The sequence below is a fragment of the Bos indicus x Bos taurus genome, chromosome 1 (assembly GCF_003369695.1).
Source record: "Bos indicus x Bos taurus breed Angus x Brahman F1 hybrid chromosome 1, Bos_hybrid_MaternalHap_v2.0, whole genome shotgun sequence".
In the NCBI taxonomy this organism is placed as follows: Eukaryota; Metazoa; Chordata; class Mammalia; order Artiodactyla; family Bovidae; genus Bos; species Bos indicus x Bos taurus.
In genome coordinates, this window is record NC_040076.1 from 135,026,953 (window position 1) to 135,047,583 (window position 20,631).

Below are 20,631 nucleotides of genomic sequence, written 5' to 3' on the forward strand. Positions count from 1 at the left end.
AATAAGGTCAAAGGAGTCAAACTGAACTGAACTGCAGTATTGGAAAAGACTCTTGAGAGTCCCATGGACTGCAAGGAGATCCAACCAGTCCATCCTAAAGGAAATCAGTTCTGAATATTCATTAGAAGAACTGAGGCTGAAGCTGAAACTCCGATCCTTTGGCCATCTGAGGTGAAGAACTGTCTCATTTGAAAAGACCCTGATGCTGGGAAAGATTGAAGGCAAGAGGAGAAGAGGACAACAGAGGATGAGATGGTTGGACTTGATGGACATGAGTTTGAGCAAGCTCCAAGGGTTGGTGATAGACTAGGAATTCCGCCTGGCGTGCTGCAGTCCATGGGGTCTCAAAGAATTGGACACAACTGAGCGACTGAACTGAACTGAACTGAATAGAGCTAATAAGCCCCAAATTTCAGAGATGCTTAATTCAATAAGACTGCCACGCTTCCCATTAGGCCTAGAAATATACTTTTCAGGAATATACCCTAAAGGAACAATCAGATATGTGGGAAACTATTTGGGCAAAATGTGTAAGTAGGCAAAATCATGCATGTATGATTCATAATAGCAATGAGACAGGACCAGACTTAATGCTCAATAGCAAGGAAATGGCTCAATAAATTACAGCACACCCACACTCTGGAATAATTATCAACGTTAGAACATCATGTTTTCATGGAAGCAACCTAAATGTCCATCAAAAGATGAATGGATGAAGAAGATGTGGTGCATATATACAATGGAATACTACTCAGCCATAAAAAGAATAAAATAATGCCATTTACAGCAACACGGATGGATTGAGACATTATCATACTACATGAAGTCACTCAGAGAAGGACAAATACCATATGATATCACTTATATGTGGAATCTAAAATATGACACAAATGAATTTATCTACAAGACAGAGACAGACTCACAGACGTAGAGGACAGACTGTGGTTGCCAAGGGGGAGGGGCTGGAGGAGGGATGGATTGGGAGTTTGGGATTAGCAGATGCAAACTATTGTATTAATACATAGACTAGAGAAGCAGCAAGTCCCATTGTATAGCACAGAAAACTGTATTCAGTATCCTATAATAAACCATAATAGAAAAGAAAAATAAAATTTGAATTAAAAAAAAGAGAAAAAAAGAAATGAAAGAGATAGTTCCTCATAAACTTGGTCCCCAGACAAACCACTGTAAACAGGATAGTGTATATTCTTTAAAAAATAAAATACATTTTAAAAGGTCATGTTTTCAAAAAATGATTTTTTCTTTGGGAACATGGGAGCAAGTCATTCTGTGAAAACAAGAAAAAAGCTCCCTAGATAACCTTAGGTGAGAAAAGGGTAATAAATTTCATGCATGATATGAGCCCAGTTAACAGGATTTTTTCTGATTTATAAGGTTACGGTTACTTTTTATGTATTTTCTTATTTATATCCTTCAGTTTTTCAACACTTCTAAAAGCAAATGTGGAATGCCCTTGTGAGCAACAAAGCTAACTTCTACATGCTTGCACAGTAACATGACCTTGTTACACTTGCCACGGCACACCATGGGTCTCAGGCACACTCACTCTGAGGTCTGGCCTCCCTAAGTAGACATAGCTCAGATCGCCCTCCACAGAGTTCTGACACTAGGAAGAAACAAGCCCTTAGGAGTCCTTGAGATTCACAAGCTCAAAGGTCCTGAGGATCCTGTGGGGCTGGGATCCCACAGTGAGGGTGAGGTTCCTGGGAAGCTGCTTTTCATATAATTCCCAGGAACGCTCGCTCAGCCTTGGGGACAGGTAGGCAGCAGTGGCAGGCGTGCTGCCCTGTGGAGGCAGGAGGGACGTACCATGATCTTGGCGATGCACTCTTCAGTGTTCTCTGCTGTTTCACACTCTATTGCCCCGCCACTGAACCCACTCCACCGATCACACTTTGTCCTCTCCTGGTGACCAATTGCACACCACTTCACCATGCACTCATCCTTTGAGGAGTCCGGGGCTAGGACATAAGCAAGAAAACCAGCGATGAGAAGAGGCCCAGATGTGGCTTGCTGATTTTGCTGCTGTCTTCAGGAAGACTCTAGGATTTTTTAGCAATACACAAACAGATTCCATTCAAGGAATTAATCTCTTAGAAACTAAAGGCAGTAACAGTCCCTTGGATGGCTTCTTATCATTTATATTTAACTTAAAATTACTTCTTCTGAAAAGTCCACTCTCCTCCCAACTCCAAGGCACTCTATCACTTCAGGCTGGGGTTATTTTCTCCTCATTTAGAAATAGCACTTAACCATCCAAGCGGATGTTGTATATTTATTCATTGCTTACTATCTGCTCCCTGCAGGAGAACGTAAGCTTGGCCAGGGTGAGGGCCATGCCTGTCTTGTTCTCCATGGCACCCTTAATGCCAGGTTCATGGTCAGTGCGATAAATGTTTGCTGAATAAACAAACACCCACCCAGCTTTCAGACTGGCTCAAGAGGCATTTCCTCAGGGAAACTTTACCTCAATTCTTGGATCTGTTTGTCTTTGTTTTTGCACTCTTGTAGAGCCATGATATTTTGTTCTGGATTTTTGTTTTCTTTCTGCTGAGGAAATCTCTCATTTCAATTGATCATTCAGTGGAGTGACTATTCCTTCAACATTTCTCTTCCCCACTGGTCTGAAAGTTCTATGACAACAGAATCTAATACATCTTTGCCTCACCATTATATGCCCAGCATGTCACACTGCTACTGCTAAGTCACTTCAGTCGTGTCCAACTCTGTGCAACCCCATAGACATCAGCCCACCATGCTCCCCCGTCCCTGGGATTCTCTAGGCAAGAACACTGGAGTGGGTTGCCATTTCCTTCTCCAATGCATGAAAGTGGAAAGTGAAAGTGAAGTCGCTTAGTCGTGTCTGACTCTTAGCGACCCCATGGACTGCAGCCTACCACACTCCTCCATCCATGGGATTTTCCAGGCAAGAGTACTGGAGTGGGGTGCCATTGCCTTCTCCACAGTTTATAGCTATTAATAGTAGATGGTCAATACATGTCTGTTGAATAAACGAGTGTTCAAACACACCTCTAATGACCCAAGGAAATTCAGGAGGAGGACTGACCTGTCTAAAGCTCCAGCTTCACCATGGCACATGGTGACCACAGCACTGGCCGCAGATGTGCTTATTTGTAGCAGTTTCATTCTATTTGACTTACTTTGTACCAGGCTAATTGGCTTCACCAAGTGGGTAGTGGAGCCCTGGCTTATACAAGGGAAGCAATACTGGCATCAATGCAAATTTTCTTCTTTTTGGGTGGGGGGGCCTGCCTTGTGGCTTGTGGGATCTTAGTTCCCCAACCAGGGATCGAACTTGGGCTCTCTGTAGTGAAAGCACAGAATCTTAACTACTTGGCCTCCACAGGGTTTCCAATACGAATAATTTTAAGTGTGAATTTCCTTTAATGTCCTTTGGTGATGTTCAGGTCCATCTCATGATGGCCAGTCATTTATCATCCGTCTAACACTGGGCTGGACAGGCAGGGCAGATGGATTGTTGGGACCAATGTTCAGTACCTGGAAAGACTCTACTCTCCAGTCCCCGCCCTCACCAGGTTATTAGACTCCTAGAGCCACATGATCCTTTCTGAATACTTACGTTTACTTTCTCTTAGATTCTGAAGAGCAGTGACATACTCATATCCCAAGTACAGCTCAAAATCCATCTTAGAAGGAATCTTTAAAAACCCATCAGCAGAGTCCTTAAACAGCAGGTCCTTCCCATGAGGGGATTGGAAAAGCTGGAAATTGTCTGGTTTATCTTTGCCAAAATGTTCCTGTTTGTAGTAAAAACACAGGTCTGAATGGCTACAGCAACAAGAGATGCTGCAAAATGGGCCCAAAGAAAGATTAAAACTGTGAAATTTTCAAGATTCCAGGAGAGAGGGCAGTCAGACCTGCTCTTTCCCACCCAGCACCTTCTCCATTCACAGCCCTTTTGGGCCATATAACAAATATTTGATACCCTGAACTTTTTTCTATGCCTGTCTCCCTGGTTGGATGATAGCTCACTGGGTGTAAGAAACTCAACTTCAGAGGCTGTGTGGTTGCCTTGATGGACAGAGGGGAGGGTTGGACAAGAGAAACTGGCTCGGTTCTGGCATTCTGCTACTCTGGGAAAGGAAGGCTGGCTGTGCGTGCAACTCCCTTTCTGTCAGGCTAAGGGACCTTGGAAAAGAGACCATTTCCTTTCCAATGGGAGAGAAATGAAAGAGAGCAAGAAGGAGCAGCTTCATATCACTGACCCAGAATGTAAGGGTCTGGCAGAAGACAATGCAGGACTAGGCTATGTGCAACTCCAAGAGGGCTTTACTGGGTGGGTGTCTTCATGCAAGTGGATGGTGTGTGGCATGGTCCCTGCTATGTCCTGAACACAGAATGACTTCCACAGTGGCTGAGAGGGAGTGAAGGAAATGCCCAAATCCAAGCAGGGACTGCTAAGCAGGAGAGATGATAGGGGATTTGATACCTGGGCGTGATTGAGAAGTTCCCAGATCACATCCTCCTTGCCGCCCACAGTTCGAGCCACAACCGCATGGGAAGGAACCATTGCCAAGTAGCATTCTTGGTAATTATCTACAGACTTCCGGGTGTTGTCCCCGCAGAGCAGCTCATAGTTCTTCCTGTCTTCTGGGTTAGGCAGGTTGTCTGGGGAGGGAAGCCCACATGAGTCGATGGCAGGTGCCCCCTCCTCTCCCTTGCAACCTCACTGAATCAAGAACTGTGTGAGCGGAGAAGCCAAGAGCGAACAGTGAAGGCCAGAAGGAAACTGACTTGTTCAAGATCCCATAGCCAGTTGTAGGTCAAGAAGCTTCTGATGCCCCGTGCAGGGGTGACGGCCCACATCCCATAAGAAATTTCATCTCCTCAGGCCGACTACAGGATAAGGTCAGCCAGACCTGCTCCTGCTCCTTTGCTATTGCAACACTGGCCTGGTATTCAGTAAGCTGAATGATAGGATGAGGCCCAGGAGTCCAGGTGGGGACCCTATGGGCACACACCTCCTCACAGGTGAACATCCCAGCAGTGGGAAAGGAGGAACGCATTATGCTCACGTCTGACACCTGAGCATGAAGATAAAGAAAAGGAAGGCCCTCTGCTTGAAAGGTCTACAGATTCTTCTCCTATCACCTACCGAATACCGTTGAGTGCTTGACAAAGGCCACATCCCCAGCGCCCTCCATCAGACATCTGTAGAGAGGAGACACATTAGGGAGGTTCTTGCAGGGCAGGCCCTTCTCCTCAGGCTCCAGTGTCTGACCACACCGTCCAGCCTTGGGACAAGGATAGTGCCTGGGGGAAGCCTCCATGGAGACCCACAGCTGAGGAAGCATCATGGAGGGGCTGATCCCCAGGGCATCAGGAGATGTGGGGTGAGCTCATAGGAGCTGGAGGGCTATCACCATGTGCCCCAAAGCATCAAAAAGGTATTGAAGATATTTCAATAGTGAGAAGTGCTTTCAAACTTCTGGTGAAGGATAAAGGCATACTGTCTCTTGAGGGACCCTTTGCTGGCTCTAAAACTTTAGGATATAACCAAGCGAGGAGAGGGAGCAAGAAATCAGCCACATGAGCTGCCTGTGCAGGAACAAAGAGAGGAGGCAGGAGAGAGGCCAGGGCACTGAGCAGGTGACACAGATGCCATGGAGAGCAGAGGGCCGTCACCACAGAGCACCCTGGGCACCAGGGCAGTCACTTCTGGTTCTGCATAATCCAGTGAGAAAACTCTGGGGAGACAGAAAGGGTCCCAGGAGGGGACTTCCTTGTCAACGTCTCATGAAGAGAGTATGCACTGGCCTGGCCTGGAGAATCCCAGCTGTGTCACTGAGTTCCTGGGAGGGTATTAGGTACCCTGGATGCCCCTTTGCAGGCTGGGCTCTGCTACAGGTCAGGGAAGCCCCCCAATCTGAAGACACTGGACACTTAGGAGCCAGGATGGAGAAGCAGCCAGTCTCACTCACTTAAAGGCCCCTGAGTAGCCGAAGTATGGTTCGTGGTTGGAGCAGGCACACTTGTCTGTCCCTTTCCCCGCACACAGTTGACAGAGTTTGGGAAATGATGACTGATCCGCACAGGGGACACAGCTGGCAGAGAAGAAGTTGGCCGCAGCTGCTCAACACAGAGACAGAAATACAGGGCATGAGCCAGCCTGGCCAGAGGCAACTACAGCTCCCAGTCCAGGCTCACAAGAGAGACCCAAACAAAACCAGCACCCCCACAGTTACAGCTTGCCTTTATGAATGTGTGTTTGCACTCAGTCATATCCAACTCTTTACAATCCCATGGACTGTAACACACCAGGCTCCTCTCTTCATGGGATTTCCCAGGCAAGAGTAGTGGGATGGGTTGCCATGTCCTCCTCCAGGGGATCTTCCCGACCCAGGGATTCAACCCATGTCTCTTGAGTCTCCTATGTTAGCAGGCAGGTTCTTTACCACTAGGGCCACCTGAGAAGCCTCTCTTCAAGACTAAAGGTTTTCAAAACGGGACACATTTAACCCCTTCCCTCCTACCTCCTCCCCAAGAACCAGACTGGCATAGGCCTATGTGTCCCGTTGGACTTGGCCTCCAAGACCAGATGGAGGACCCACTCAGAGAGGTGTAGGCCAAGTTCATAGCCAGCAGATGGCCATTAGGAAAGCTCCAGCAGAATGGGGAAATCATCAGCCATGACATGAAAGCATCCCAGGGAAGTGGACAAAAGGGCCCAGGAGCCTTGACCCTGAATGAAGCCCTCTGTTCCCTTCCCCCAGTTCCACAGGACAGCCTCTGGTGGGATGTCAGGAGCTTCGAGGTAAAAAGGACTCTTGACAGCCCCCATTAGCTGCTAATGCAGCAGATTTGCCCGTTTGAAGCAGGGTAATCTCCCACCTCCATTCCCAGAGCCATCACACATCATCACCTAACCATGTCTGAGTGATGCCGGTGTGGCCTGTGTGGGCATCTGAAGAAGAGATTCCTGCTGAGGGTGCTCACCCTCTGGCCCACTTACCTCTCTGAATGGATTCCTGTGGATCAGGCAATTCCTTATAAAGTCTGCCCATGGGGATGTTCCACCCAGCGGACCTGCCAAGGCCTGTGTGGCAGGACTTCTTGCCTTTGAGCTCATTCAGCTTGAAGTCAGTGCCCTTCTTCACCACCGCCACAGCATAATAGTGAGTTTGTGGGTCTGCGAAGGGACAGTGTGGATGAATGACTCTCAACCTGCCCACCAGAGAAGCATTGTTCATTACTACTGGGCTCCTGAGCAGGGAAGGGGTACCCAGAGGTAACATTTATGAAGGACTGGGTCCTAAAGAGGACCGGAAAAAGCCTTGCTAGGCTTACAGGGGAAAGGACGGACCACAGAAAAGACGTTTGTAATAATTCTCCAGGCACACCCAGGAGCAAGGAAGCTATGTGCACGCGTGCCCCAGTGCTCTTGCCTACCCTGGCCTTGCAGGGAGTGTCTGCCTGTACCCTGGAAACTGGAACTGTGGCAACAGAGGCCACATTCCTAACTTTCTCTAAGTATTTTTGTTCCTTACACAGACCCAGGAACAGTTGAGTTGCTCTCAGATGAGATCCAAGGCTGTGGGGGCTCCAGGTACATGCTCCTGTGTGGTCTCTCCCCTGCATGTGGTTCTTGGAGAACTCCTCTTTATTCTAAACCCTAATGGTTCAGTTCATTGCACACAGCCTGCCTAGCAGGTCAGTGTCATGAGCACCAGACGTCAACCAGCCCAAAGCTCCCAGAGACCTTGAGTTGTATCTATGGTGGTTGACAGGGCCCCTCATTCCCCACTCACTCCCCAGTGGGGAAAGCCCATAAGTAGCTAATCTCCATTACCTGCCTGAATGAGACAAGACCCAGTATCTACCAGGAGGGAACAAGGGCTACAAATTACTTCCTGGGTCCGAGGGAGAGCTTACTGTCTTTTGTCCCATGGAACTCTGCCACCACAGGCTTCAGGTTGTTGGGCTTCAGGCCTGCCTCATACACCAAACCTCCATCCAACGTCACAGCATCTGCTTCGTTATTCTGAAAGAGAACAAACCAGAGTTCAGTGAAGCCCTTACCTCCAAGAAAGGCCCACCTATACTTGGGTGTGTGGAAGTGGCTGGTAGTGCTTCTCAGACCTGATGAACCCTCAGCTTGCCCAGAACTTGCGTAGCACCACGGGCTTCAGTTACCTCGGCTTCCCTGGTGAGGGGTTTTGGCCACAATTTTCCTTATTCCTGCAAAGATGGAATGAATCATTTTTCTCTTTTTTCTGGTGAGGAGTCTAGCTACCGGCCCAGAAAACTACTGTGATTTTCAAAATTGACCTAACGTACAGAGGCTTTGCCAGCAGGCCTCCTGGGTAAAAGCTCCAACACCAGACTGGGTGTAGTCCATTCACTCCAGGCTCTGAAGGAGCTGCAGTCAAGGACTGCAGTCTCTCTGCCTAGCCATGCTTTTACACATATTTATATTTCAAGTTCAGGTCCAACCTCTTTATCTTGGGCCTTCTGCTGAGATCGCCCTCAGATGTCTCTGTGGAGAACTCTCAGTGGGGAGGAGGAGACTTGAAGACATCCTTCTCCACTGCAATTCAGTACTTTTCCTTCCTGTCCTGGGTCCATATAACCACAGGAGTCTTTTGTTCAGGGACTGGAGCTTTCTCTGGCTTTAACTTCATTCTTATGCTCTAAACTGACTTGTTTAATGCTCATTATGAGCATTAATGAGTGTTTAGTTCCATTATGGCTGATTGTTCATTTAATCAACTACTCAGACATCATTGTCCAACTCAGCTCCATCTTACACATTAAAAAAGAGAGGCAGAGAAAGTTTAAATCACCTCCCCAGACCACATAACTAGTAAGTCATATAGCTGGGATTTGAATCCATGCAGTGTGGGTTTATTTCTTCCATTACACTGTTACTTTCTGGGTTTTGTTTTGCTTTGTTTTGGTTTTAGTTTTTGCTTTTACTAATTTTCTTCTTTAAACCAATATTTCACTTGAAGTATTATAGATACCTTCCCACTAGGTCTAGAATTTATTTTCTCTCGAAGTGAGATGCATCATCTTTATATAGACACCTCATAACATTTTTATTGCTTTTTTTCCTTGCTTCAAACATCTTTAATCAAAATGACTTTTCCTGAATCCCTTGCTAGTACTCCATAAATATAGTTCTTATGAATTAAATTACAAAGGAGAAACTATAATTCCATAATCTGCATCACGTTATAGGTAAATAACAAGAAAATAGTATTTATAAATAAAATATAATAAAAATGTAAGCCAAAATATATATTTGTTTAGCTGAAACTTTTCTTTCAATGGTTGGAGTTGTTTTGGTTGTTTTATTGTAATAAAATAATGTACCATAAGGTTTATCATTTGACCATTTTTAAGTGTTCATTTCAGTGCCATGTATGGCAACTGAACATGCATGTATGGCAACATGCATGTTGGTGAAGGACTCTTTTATTCCACAACTAGACTCCTTATATGAAGCAATCTTTATGGCTTTCTTGGTATCCCAAAGGTAGGTGAAACCTCCAGAGACTTTCCTCACCCACCCCACCCACCACAGAATAAAAATAAATGAGTAAAAAACAGGGCTTTTCTTAAAGCAGTGAGGTTGGGGCTTTCTTGGCCCAGACACCAGTATCTTGGCAGGAATCACTGGAGCCCCAGGGGCTCAGAAATTAAGAAGTCAAGGTCTAACTCATGTGGCCCTACCTCCACGAGGGCCACAGGGATTCTGAAGGGAACCTGAACCCCCAGGAAGGTGGAGGATTAAAATCAAGCATGACTTTCCAAGTGCAGATAACCAAATGCAAAAGAAGGGAAGCCACGATGCATGGGTATCAACAGGGGCAGCAGACTTAGGCCCTCAAGGACTGCGGAGTTTGGAATGGCCAGAAACAATGGAGAAGAGCTATATATGGGCTTTATGCAAAAAGTGAAGGTCATAATCACAGAGCTAAGCATAGAAAAGGAGATTATCAGGAATAAAAAGAAAAATTAACTCGAACTTCTAGAAGCAAAAAGTGTAATCATTGAAATTTGAAAAGTGAATGAATAGGCAACAAGTTTGATAAGACAGATTAAAATTGAGAATTAGAGAACTGAAAGTTATATCTGAATAATTCATCCTGGATGAATTTGGTGCCCATCTGTGCCAAAAAGAGGTGCAGAGACAGAAGCTATGAAAGAGGGATTAAAAGATATGGAAGCCAGATAAAAGAAAGCCTGACATGTGTCTTCTTGGAATCTTAGAATTAAAAAAAGAAAGAAACAGAAGAAAGACAGTACTTTTTCCAGACCTCCTGAAAAGCATGATTCCACAGATCCAACATACTCTACCAAGATTCCCACAACTGGAAACCTCATGGTGAATCTAGGGAACATCATCAACCAAGGACACGAGAAGTTATCCAGTGAGATGCCTGAAGGAGAAACAGGATGATACCAGACTTCTCGGTGACTACAGTGGAAGTCAGGAAACAGTGGAAATATTTTTAAATAGTGTAAAAGCATCAAACTAGAATTATACACTCAGCAAAATTACCATTCAAGAATAAAGGGGAGACCAGCATTTGCAGAGAAAACAAGCAAGCAACGGAGAGGGTTTAATACCAAGAAATTGACTCTAAAGTATCCCCAAAAGAACACATTTCAAAAGCAAACATTCCAGAAGGATGGTTGGAAATATAAGAAGGAATAGTAGCATGTTCCCTGGTGGTCTAGTGGTTAGGACTTGGCCCTTTCACCGCCATGGCCTGAGCTCCATCCCTGGTTTTATTGTTGTTTTCATTGCTGAATCATGTTCGACTCTTTTCGACCCCATGAACTATAGCCTGCCAGGCTCCTCTGTACATGGAATTTTCCAGGAAAGAATACTGGAATGGATTGCCATTTCCTTCTCCAGGGGATCCTCCCCACTGAGAGATCAAACTCTCATCTCCTAAATTGGCAGGCAGATTCTTTACCACTGAGCCACCAGGGAAGCCCCAATCCCTGGTTGGGGAACTGAGATCCCACAAGTCACACACCATGGCCAAATTTTTTTAAAAAGCTTAAAAAAAATAAAAAAGAGAAAGAAATGGTAAATAGATTAAATGGCAAAAATGTAGATAAATCCAAATTTCTCTGTGTGTCTTCCTCCCTCTTTCTGAACTTTTGGGCACATACACAAACTTACACTGATGATGCTGTGAAAGTGCTGCACTCAATATGCCAGCAAATTTGGAAATTTCAGCAGTGGCCACAGGACTGGAAAAGGTCAGCTTTCACTCCAGTCCCAAAGAAAGGCAATGCCAAAGAATGTTCAAACTACTGCACAATTGCACTCGTCTCACACACTAGTAAACTAATGCTCAAAATTTTCCAAGCCAGGCTTTAACAGTAACGTGAACCATGAACTTCCAAATGTTCAAGCTGGATTTAGAAAAGGCAGAGGAACCAGAGATCAAATTGCCAACATCCGCTGGATCATGGCAAAAGCAAGAGAGTTCCAGAAAAACTTCTATTTCTGGTTTATTGACTATGTCAAAGCCTTTGACTGTGTGGATCACAACAAACTGTGGAAAATTCTGAAAGAGATGGGAATACCAGACCACCTGACCTGCCTCTTGAGAAATTTGTATGCAGGTCAGGAAGCAACAGTTAGAACTGGACATGAAACAACAGACTGGTTCCAAATAGGAAAAGGAGTACATCAAGGCTATACATTGTCACCCTGATTATTTAACTTATATGCAGAGTACATCATGAGAAACGCTGGGCTGGAAGAAGCACAAGCTGGAATCAAGATTGCCGGGAGAAATATCAAATATCAGATATGCAGATGACACCACCCTTATTGCAGAAAGTGAAGAAGAACTAAAGAGCTCTTGATAAAAGTGCAAGAGGAGAGTGAAAAAGTTGGTTTAAAGCTCAACATTGAAGATCATGGCATCCAGTCCCATCACTTCATGGCAGATAGATGGGGCAACAGTGGAAATAGTGGCAGACTTTATGTTTTTGGGCTTCCAAATCACTGCAGATGGTGACTGCAGCCATGAAATTAAATGACACTTGCTTATTGGAAGGAAAGTTATGACCAACCTGCACAGCATATTAAAAAGTAGAGACATTACTTTGCCAACAAGGGTCCATCTAGTCAAGGCTATGGTTTTTCCAGTAGTCATGTACGGATGTGAGAGTTGAACTATAAAGAAAACTGAGCACCGAAGAATTGATGCTTTTGAACTGTGGTGTTGGAGAAGACTCTTGAGAGTCCCTTGGACTGCAAGAAGATCCAACCAGTCCATCCTGAAGGAGATCAGTCCTGAATATTCATTGGAAGGACTGATGTTGAAGCTGAAACTCCAATACTTTGGCTACCTGATGTGAAGAACTGACTCCTTGGAAAAGATCCTGATGCTGGGAAAGATTGAATGCGGGAAGCTATGGGGACGACAAAGGGTGAGATGGCTGGATGGCATCACCAACTCAGTGGACATGCATTTGGTTAAACTCCGGGAGTTGATGATGGACAGGGAGGTCTTGCGTACTGCACTCCATGGGGTTGGAAAGAGTCGGACACAACTGAGCGACTGAACTGAACTAAACAAACTTACACATGCATACACACACATACTTAGTTATATAATATGTATGTATACTGTCAAGAAATACATGAAGTATCTACATTCCAGGGTTAGTTAAGAAAAGACAGACATAAAATATCAATATAGTCCAGAGTTCTCTTTCTGTTTCAGAAAGAGGTGGGGGGGGGGTTAAGATTATTTTACTGTTAACTCTTTGTTAAGCTAAAATTATACAGTAAAAATTTAAGGGAAGTCATTAAAGAATATAAACAAATTGTTTAAATTTACTTTCAATGGGGGAAAAGTGGAATAAAGGGAACACAATCCAAATGAACACACACACCTGCAAACTCAATTTTTAAAAATCAGAAATCTGGGGGAAAGTAGGACTATGAGAAATAAAAAGTAATATGGCAGAAATAAGTACAAATTTATCATTAATGAAAGCAATAATTTATTAATGGTTTACGTTTACCACAGAAAATAAATGAGATTACCAGATTTCATTAATAAACACAATCCCCAGCAACATACCATTTTCATAAGACACACCTGAAGGATAATCATACAGGAAGTTGAAAATAAAGGAATGACATAGACACAGAAGGACAATCCTAGTTAAAAGAAAGTTAATGTAGTATGTTAATATCAGAGAAATAAACTTTAGTTTAAAAGCACTTCCAGAGACAGTGATTAATTTATAATGACAAAATATCAAAATCACCAAGAATTATATGAATTATTCTATCATATACGGCTGCTGACAGTGGAAATTTGAATAACCACATTGCATTTGCTTAAAAACCCAAATACATTTGGCATTGTTTTTGAAGTCAAATACTCACACATCCCATGGCACAGAAAATCTGTTTGTACATATATATTACAGAGAAACTAGTAATATTTGTGTACCAGGAGATTTGTATTAAAATATTCCTCAAACCCGGATTAGAATAACAAAAGCCTAGAAACAATCCAAATGCCTAATGACCAGAAAAGAAAAAATAAATTGTGTATACTAACACAATGGGCTTTTGCAGAGCTCTGAAAATGAATGAACAATAGCTGTATTCAACAACATGGGTGAAATCCTAGTATAACGTTGAGGAGGAAATAGCAAGTATGAGAAGACAACACACAGTAATGACATGTTTATAAAATATTTTAAGAAGCAATACTATGCAATCATCCACATATACCTATGAAAGTGAAAGTGAAGTTGCTCAGTCGTGTCCGACTCTTTGTGACCCCGTGGACTGTAGCCTACCAGGCTCCTCCGTCCATGGGATTCTCCAGGCAAGACTACTGGAGTGGGTTGCCATTTCCTTCTCCAGGGGATCTTCCCAACCCAGGGATTGAACCCTGGTCTCCCACACTGGAGGCAGACGCTTTAACCTCCGAGCCACCAGGGAAGCCCAATATATACCTATACAAGTCTTTAAATAAAAAGCAAGAAAGTTTTGGGATTTTGTTTGCTCTGGATAGGGAAGCACATGGATAATTCTAAGCAGGGTCAGAGGGTTACACTGCTCCAAGTGATGAAGTTCCTGTAGAATCCATGCTGCCACACAGTAGCCCTAGAAGTCAGCTACTGGCAGTGGTGAAGTTTTGAGAACCTCTGGTAGGTTTGTGGATAGTATTACTTCATATTATTAATGTATTTTAAAACAAAGAGGGGTATGCATATACCAAATCTGAAAGTCAGTCATAAATCAAGAGTTATAATTAAGCCTGGATGGTAACTGAGGTTCAGTACACACACACACACAACAGACCAGTTATTTATACCAAAACACTGATTCCTTCAGTTACTCATGCTCCATCTGACTGAGTCTATGTCTACCCCTCACTCCTTCCAGTCTCCTGCTTGCTCTGCTCCAGTCACTCTAGCTTCCCTACAGAAAATCAAACAAGCCCAGCTCTCTACTGTCTCAGGTCCTTTGCACATGCTATGGTTCACTACCTGACATATTCAACCTGTAGCTTTTGGCAGGCTTACCCATACTTATCCCTGGGGTCTCAGATTCATTGCTCCCTTTCAGGGAGATTATCACTGACACCCAGGCCAGAGCAAGTTTCCTCTGAAAGTTCTGTTTCTTTTCCTCCATTCTACATCACACAATTTGAAGTTTCATGTCTACTTGTTTGCATGTTTTTCTTCTCTCCTGACTGGACTGTACTACTCCTACTCAAGAATCAGGACCATGTGTGCTTAAAGTCACTGCTGCAGCCCCATTGCCCAGCACAGGGTCTGATCCATGTTCAGATGAGCAGGAACAATGTTGAACAAGTATTTTGGAAAACCTAGAACAAAAGGATCAGCTATCATCTCCAATCATGACAATGTATTCCTCTTCCTTGTGCGTATCATTCGTCTACTTCTTGTGATGCATCAAGAACCTCCAAAATAGTGTTACATGGTCATTTTGATAGCATGCATTTCTTCTCTGAGTTCAGAGAACTTAGTGGGTCAAAAATAGTCCTCTTTTAGAGTATGTTAGGAGAAGGCAATGGCACCCCACTCCAGTACTCTTGCCTGGAAAATCCCATGGACGGAGGAGCCTGGTAGGCTGCAGTCCATGGGGTCCTTAAGAGTCGGGCACGACTGAGCAACTTCACTTTCACTTTTCACTTTCATGCATTGGAGGAGGAAATGGCAACCCACTCCAGTGTTCTTACCTGGAGAATCCCAGGGACAGAGGAGCCTAGTGGGCTGCTGTCTATGAGGTCGCACAGAGTCAGACATGACTAAAGCGACTTAGCAGCAGCAGCAGAGTATGTTATATGTTGCTTTAAGCCATTAAAGATAACTGCTTCTATTTTCAGTTCTAAAATGATTTTACTAGCACCAGGGGCTGACTGTTCCACACATCAGTCTCCTACCTGTGAGTACAGAATCATTCCAAATGACAGGGAAGAGCAAGTATGGATTTTCTTCCACTCTCTTTTAGGTGGCAGTGACTTACCGAGATAGCCTTGATGCAATCCATGTGTGAGGTTTTCTTCACACAGGAGACAAAAGGACCACTCTCCAAGATACGAAGCACATTTTCACGAAAACTGGCACACTTATTGGCCTCATGAGTTGAAATGGTGCACCATCTCACAGTTCTCTCGGGGTCCGCCAGACACAGCCCTAGGGGAGAGATGCCAGAGGTCCCTGTGTCAGTGGGAAGGACGGCAGCAGCCTCTGGAGGGTCATGGAGGCCACTTCCTCTCCATTCTCTCCTGTTCACCCCACTCCTGTCCATGAACAACAAGGGCAGAGGTTCCACTGCTTTCTGAGTCTGGGGACAAGTGGCAGGTATTCTTATGGCCCCTTAGTTTCCCACTGACCAGCATGTGCTGATCAGAGGGATGCTGGCTTGACTGTTAGCTCTCAATTGGCGACAACAACCTGTTCCTCTGTGTTCTCTGAGCCTCCTGCATTCACCTCATGACGTGTGGCCTGCCATGGAATACAAACTTCCACATCCACGGGGGATTTTTAGTTACATCAAGCTGTTGGTTCAATGCTATAACTCTGGGCAGCCAGCAGGGTAGGAATTACATTTTCTACTAATTAGTATCTTTCAGAGAGTGATGCTTTACCCAAGGTTACCTAGCTCCTTAATAGCTGAGTGGTCTAGAAATCAGGTCTCCAGACTTTGGTCTCTGCCCAGGTAACAAAAGAAGATAACATTCTGAGTTGTTTTCCACCTGCTTGGCCAGAAGAAAGGGGTAAATGATTGATGAGGCAATGAATTTGCCTGTAATGCTCATCTGTCATCCTCTGTTCTAGGAAAAACTAGAAACTCCACATATTCAATGTTTCTCTGTTTTCAAAGACCCCTCCTTCAATTTCCACAATTAGGCCTTTGGACTGTCACTAGGAGAAGCTAACGCCAGCCATGTCTGTGAATATCAGTCCCCATGGTTGCAGATGTGTTGTCCCCATGATATGAGCGGTTGGCACTCTCCCCAAAGCCCTCTGTCATCTCCTCTCTGTGGATCAACAGCACAGGGCTGACTCAAAGCTGATAAATATCTATGATGCACGAAGCAGGAGATGGGGAGGGAATGGTTCTCCAGAATAGAAAAAGAGGGGCCACAGGAAATTTACTCCCCCAATCACCCTTGACCCCATCTCCACCCATGGGGTATCGAACCAGGCAACAAGGGGTCAGTGGCAGACTTTGCCAAAACCACTCTTCCAGAGCCTCCCCAAACCATCCCTCCTGAGGCCCCAAAGACAGGCGTTTGTCCTCAGTCATGCATTTACCTTCCACAGCCTTGTGAGATCTTCTGAGGTTGGGAGGGGGAAGGGTAAAGTAAGGTGGGGCTTACTTTTTCAGGAGAGTCAAATAACTAAACACAGAAGGCTCCAAAGGTAAGATAAAGGCACCACGAGTGACCAGCAGAAGTTAGAGGACAAAGGGGGCCCAAGAGCGACAGGCAGATCTGTGCAGCAAGGTGCACTCCCCCAGTGCCTGGATCTGTGGCCTTACCTATTTCCATGGGACCTTCCCAGGCCAAGCTGCACTACCCTTCAAAGTCTGGCTTCAAACCCCATGCTCAGAACCCTTCAACAGACCTCACTAGTGTGGCACGGTCAGCACCAAGGACACTCACGGGACATCAGACTGTCAGTGGAGGTGGGACCAGCTGTGGGAAGGCCTTGATGGCCATCCCAAGCAGTTTGGACTTATTTGAGGCCGCAACAAAGGGATTTGATAAACCGGGATGGGAGCGCTCTAATTTACTGTATTCCGCTACCACAAGATTTACTGGATACGAGGGGAAAGCAAGGAGAGAGTGAAAAGGTGGCAGAGGCACCAGCAGGACCAGAAGGTGCGCGCAGGCGCAGAGCTGTCCCTGAGGCAGTGCTGCAGCAGGTGCGAGGGTGCGGCGGGGAGAAGCGAAGGAAAGGTCCCAGGCTTCCAGCTCCAGCGCGGAGCCCAGGGAGGGTGCAGAGGGCTCCGAAATGCAGGGGGCGCCCGGGCCGGGGACGTTGAGGGCCTTCCCAGCGGCCACACTCACCCAGAACCGCGCAGGCTAACAGAGCGCGGACAGCGGGCCTCATCCTCCCCGGTCTGTAACGTGGAGTGCAGAGCACAGACCGACCGGCTTCTGCGTCGCCTCCCTGCTCCCCGCGCCCCTATATCTCCCGCGGGGCTGGCCGAGCACAATCCTTGACCCCTTGTGTTTGCGCAGCCCGCTTGCCCAATCTCCCCTCAGCCCTCCCCCTTCATTCCTCGCCGGGGCTGATCACCTCATTTCCTGACCTCTGGAACAGACCCGTGGGTGGAATCCAACAAAAAAGTGCTGATTGGAAGGGAATGAAAGAAAAATCAAACCGTTGTTAATCTGTGCTTGCTCTGTACCAGGAGCAGAGCTGCAGCAGGCTGGTGTGGGGGTGGCTCTGCTTCTGAATCCGGGGGAGCCAGAGCTGGTCCTGAATCAACCTCTGTGCTCATTCCATAGAAGAGGGAAGCCGACTGCCCCAAAGGCAGACTAGAATAGGAGGAAGACAGGCAGAGACCTTCCTGGGAGAGTGTGTGAGAGAAGAATAAGCTGATCACAAGTCAAAGACAACAGGCTCATCCCTTTTCACTTGTTTCCAGATGTATCCAGAAACCTTGCTCCTTCTTGGCCTAAACCCCAAGGATGAGTTTTTACCCTGTGTACCCTCCTGAGCACAGGATCCTAGACAGGTAACCTTCCCTCCCTTCATGCAGATTGCTGAGCATCTTGACTAGGGACAGAGTCACAGGAGAGACAATGTCTGTCCCACAAGAAGCTGTCTAGGCGTGTGGTCAAGACTCTGTGACACTTAGGACAAGAGACTCATGAACACAAAGAAAGGGACCCAGGAGAGGATGTGGCCTGATCTCAGTGCCCTGTTTCATCCCTAGCTCCCTCTGAAAAAGTGGTCTCCAAACCATTTTGATCACCCATCCTTATCAGGAAAAATTGTGAAGCTGTACATTCCATATATATGCTTAAAACTAACATCATGTTTATTTCAATCATGAAAGGAATAGAAAAATTTAAACTATGGGAAAGATGAAACATTCATTTTAAAATGTCTGTTTGTCTTATATACAATGAAAAATATCTCAAAGCAAAATGTACACTTAGGGAGAGAGTAAAGTTCCTGATAGTAGTTGAATATCCATATTCCAGGGGTCATCAAGATAATTTTAGGGTTTTCTTAAGTTACTTAAGAAAGCTACTTATCCAACTCGATCAGATGGTCATTGTTATTGGTTTTATTTACACTAATTTACACCAGGCTTAGAAGATATGTCAGTAGTGCCATTTTAACTCACTTATGTTTTTGGTTTCAGAATCATCTTCTACTTCTAGTTTCTTTGCAGAAATCTTTCTAAGGCACTTGTGCATCTTGTGAGATCTGATGAGTTAAATCATATTACTTCATCTGTACATCCATTTTACTGGGCATATGCAAAACACAACATGTGGAGTCACAAAAGTCAAAAGTAAAGAACAGGTCAGGGAATCACAACCTTCCAGCATTCCCTTCCGCACCTCACTCTTTGTGAGACTTTTCACTTCTTTCCTCAGGACACCTCAAAAGCGCTCAATGCTGTGCATCTGTCTGGCCTGCACACCAGGTGGGAACTAGTGCCAATCCTCATGTGAAGCAGGAGTGAATATTAACTTATTTATCTTTTGCAGGAGGTGTAAATATTACCTGAAGCTAGGATGAATTCCCCTCACCCCAGTAGATTGTCTGATGTGCAAGGGGTTACACACACCCCAGTACAGAGAGCATTGCGTTAGCAGGGACTTTCTGTTTACAACGGGGACAGAAGACAAGCCCAGCTCTCCAAATCCCTGCTGCTCTTCTTCTGCCCCTGCCCTCAGGGTGGGAGGGCCTCTGCTCCCGCCTTGGGAAAGTCAGCATCTTACCAGGAGGGGCATGTTCCTGCTCCCCCCTGTATCAGGCATTAGGGAGTGGTCTGGCCTCATGGGGACACCTTGAGGTACAGAGAGAAAGATGGAGGGAGAGAGTCAAGGGCAGGGGTGGCTGGGTGAGACTCTGTAGATCAGGGTGCCCCTCTCAGCTCATGCCTTCTACAGGTCCTGCAGTGAGCTTGCAAATCTGCCCAGAAGCAGAAAGGAGAGTTGTCAAATGTTGAGCTGCTTCACAAACTCAGGGGAGCTCAGTGGAGGACAGACAGACCATGATCCTCCCCTCGGGCCCCTTCTACAAGTGAGACTTTCCTGAGTCAGTTCCTCTAGGAACAGCCCCACCACCTAGCCTGAGCCCCTCAGAGGGAGCACTCTCGCCAGGCAGAGTTCTCTCCAGGCCAGCCAAGCCCATGCCTTGCTTCAGTGGAGCCCTCTGAATCTGCGCCCCAGACACGCAGGCCCATGGAATCTGAAGAAGGGCCAGATGAGACACAGAGAACAGGATCACATGTCCTTTTCTCCCCTGGGCCTTTGTTCTTGCTCAAGAGGACAGGCTAGAGGCCTGTGTCTGTCACTTCTGGGAGGCAAGGGGTGAAGCTGGCTGTGGTGGTCAGTGTGTGTGACCCCGGTGGTATGGCCGTGCCCACGTCTATAATGTGTAAGGGGGTGTATAGAGGTGAGAGGTGAAGGAGTCAGTGTTTTGTGTCCTTGGTGGCCCATGACACTTGTCCCTGTCCCATGACACTTGCTCTCCCTTCTGGTGTTTAATTCTTTACTAGAGACACTCTGGCCCTTTGAAACTCATCATCCCTCTTTTTCAGTTTGATGATGACCAACACTTGCTGAGAGATTCGCTGGGCCCTCACCCTAGCCCTGTAAGATAGATGCATTCGATTTGCCATTTTACAGATGAGATGAAGACACTGAGGTCCAGAGGGGTTAACAACTTGTCCAAGGTCAGCTGGCGAGCCAGGTGCAAAATCAGGCTGTCTGGTTCCAGAGTGTGTGAACCCATCCACCAGGGACACTGCCTCTGCCACCAAACGGGGACAAACATAGAGGCCAAGAGGTTTGTTTGGGGTGACACTGAGAGAGAGACAGATCTAGAACCTCCAGCCCT

The 20,631-nt window shown here is 45.8% G+C and overlaps 1 protein-coding gene across 1 annotated transcript in view; it reads right to left on the bottom strand.

The window, feature by feature from the left end:
- Positions 1-17,832, bottom strand: part of LOC113895043 (serotransferrin-like) — an 86,147-nt gene extending 68,315 nt beyond the window's left edge. Inside the window, 9 exon segments of the mRNA XM_027545702.1 lie at positions 1,831-1,982; positions 3,623-3,800; positions 4,493-4,671; positions 5,159-5,214; positions 5,985-6,132; positions 7,016-7,192; positions 7,936-8,044; positions 15,560-15,729; positions 17,613-17,832. Coding sequence (XP_027401503.1) covers positions 1,831-1,982; positions 3,623-3,800; positions 4,493-4,671; positions 5,159-5,214; positions 5,985-6,132; positions 7,016-7,192; positions 7,936-8,044; positions 15,560-15,729; positions 17,613-17,655 — 1,212 coding nt within the window. The 5' untranslated portion in view covers positions 17,656-17,832.
- Positions 17,833-20,631: the final 2,799 nt, after the last annotated feature.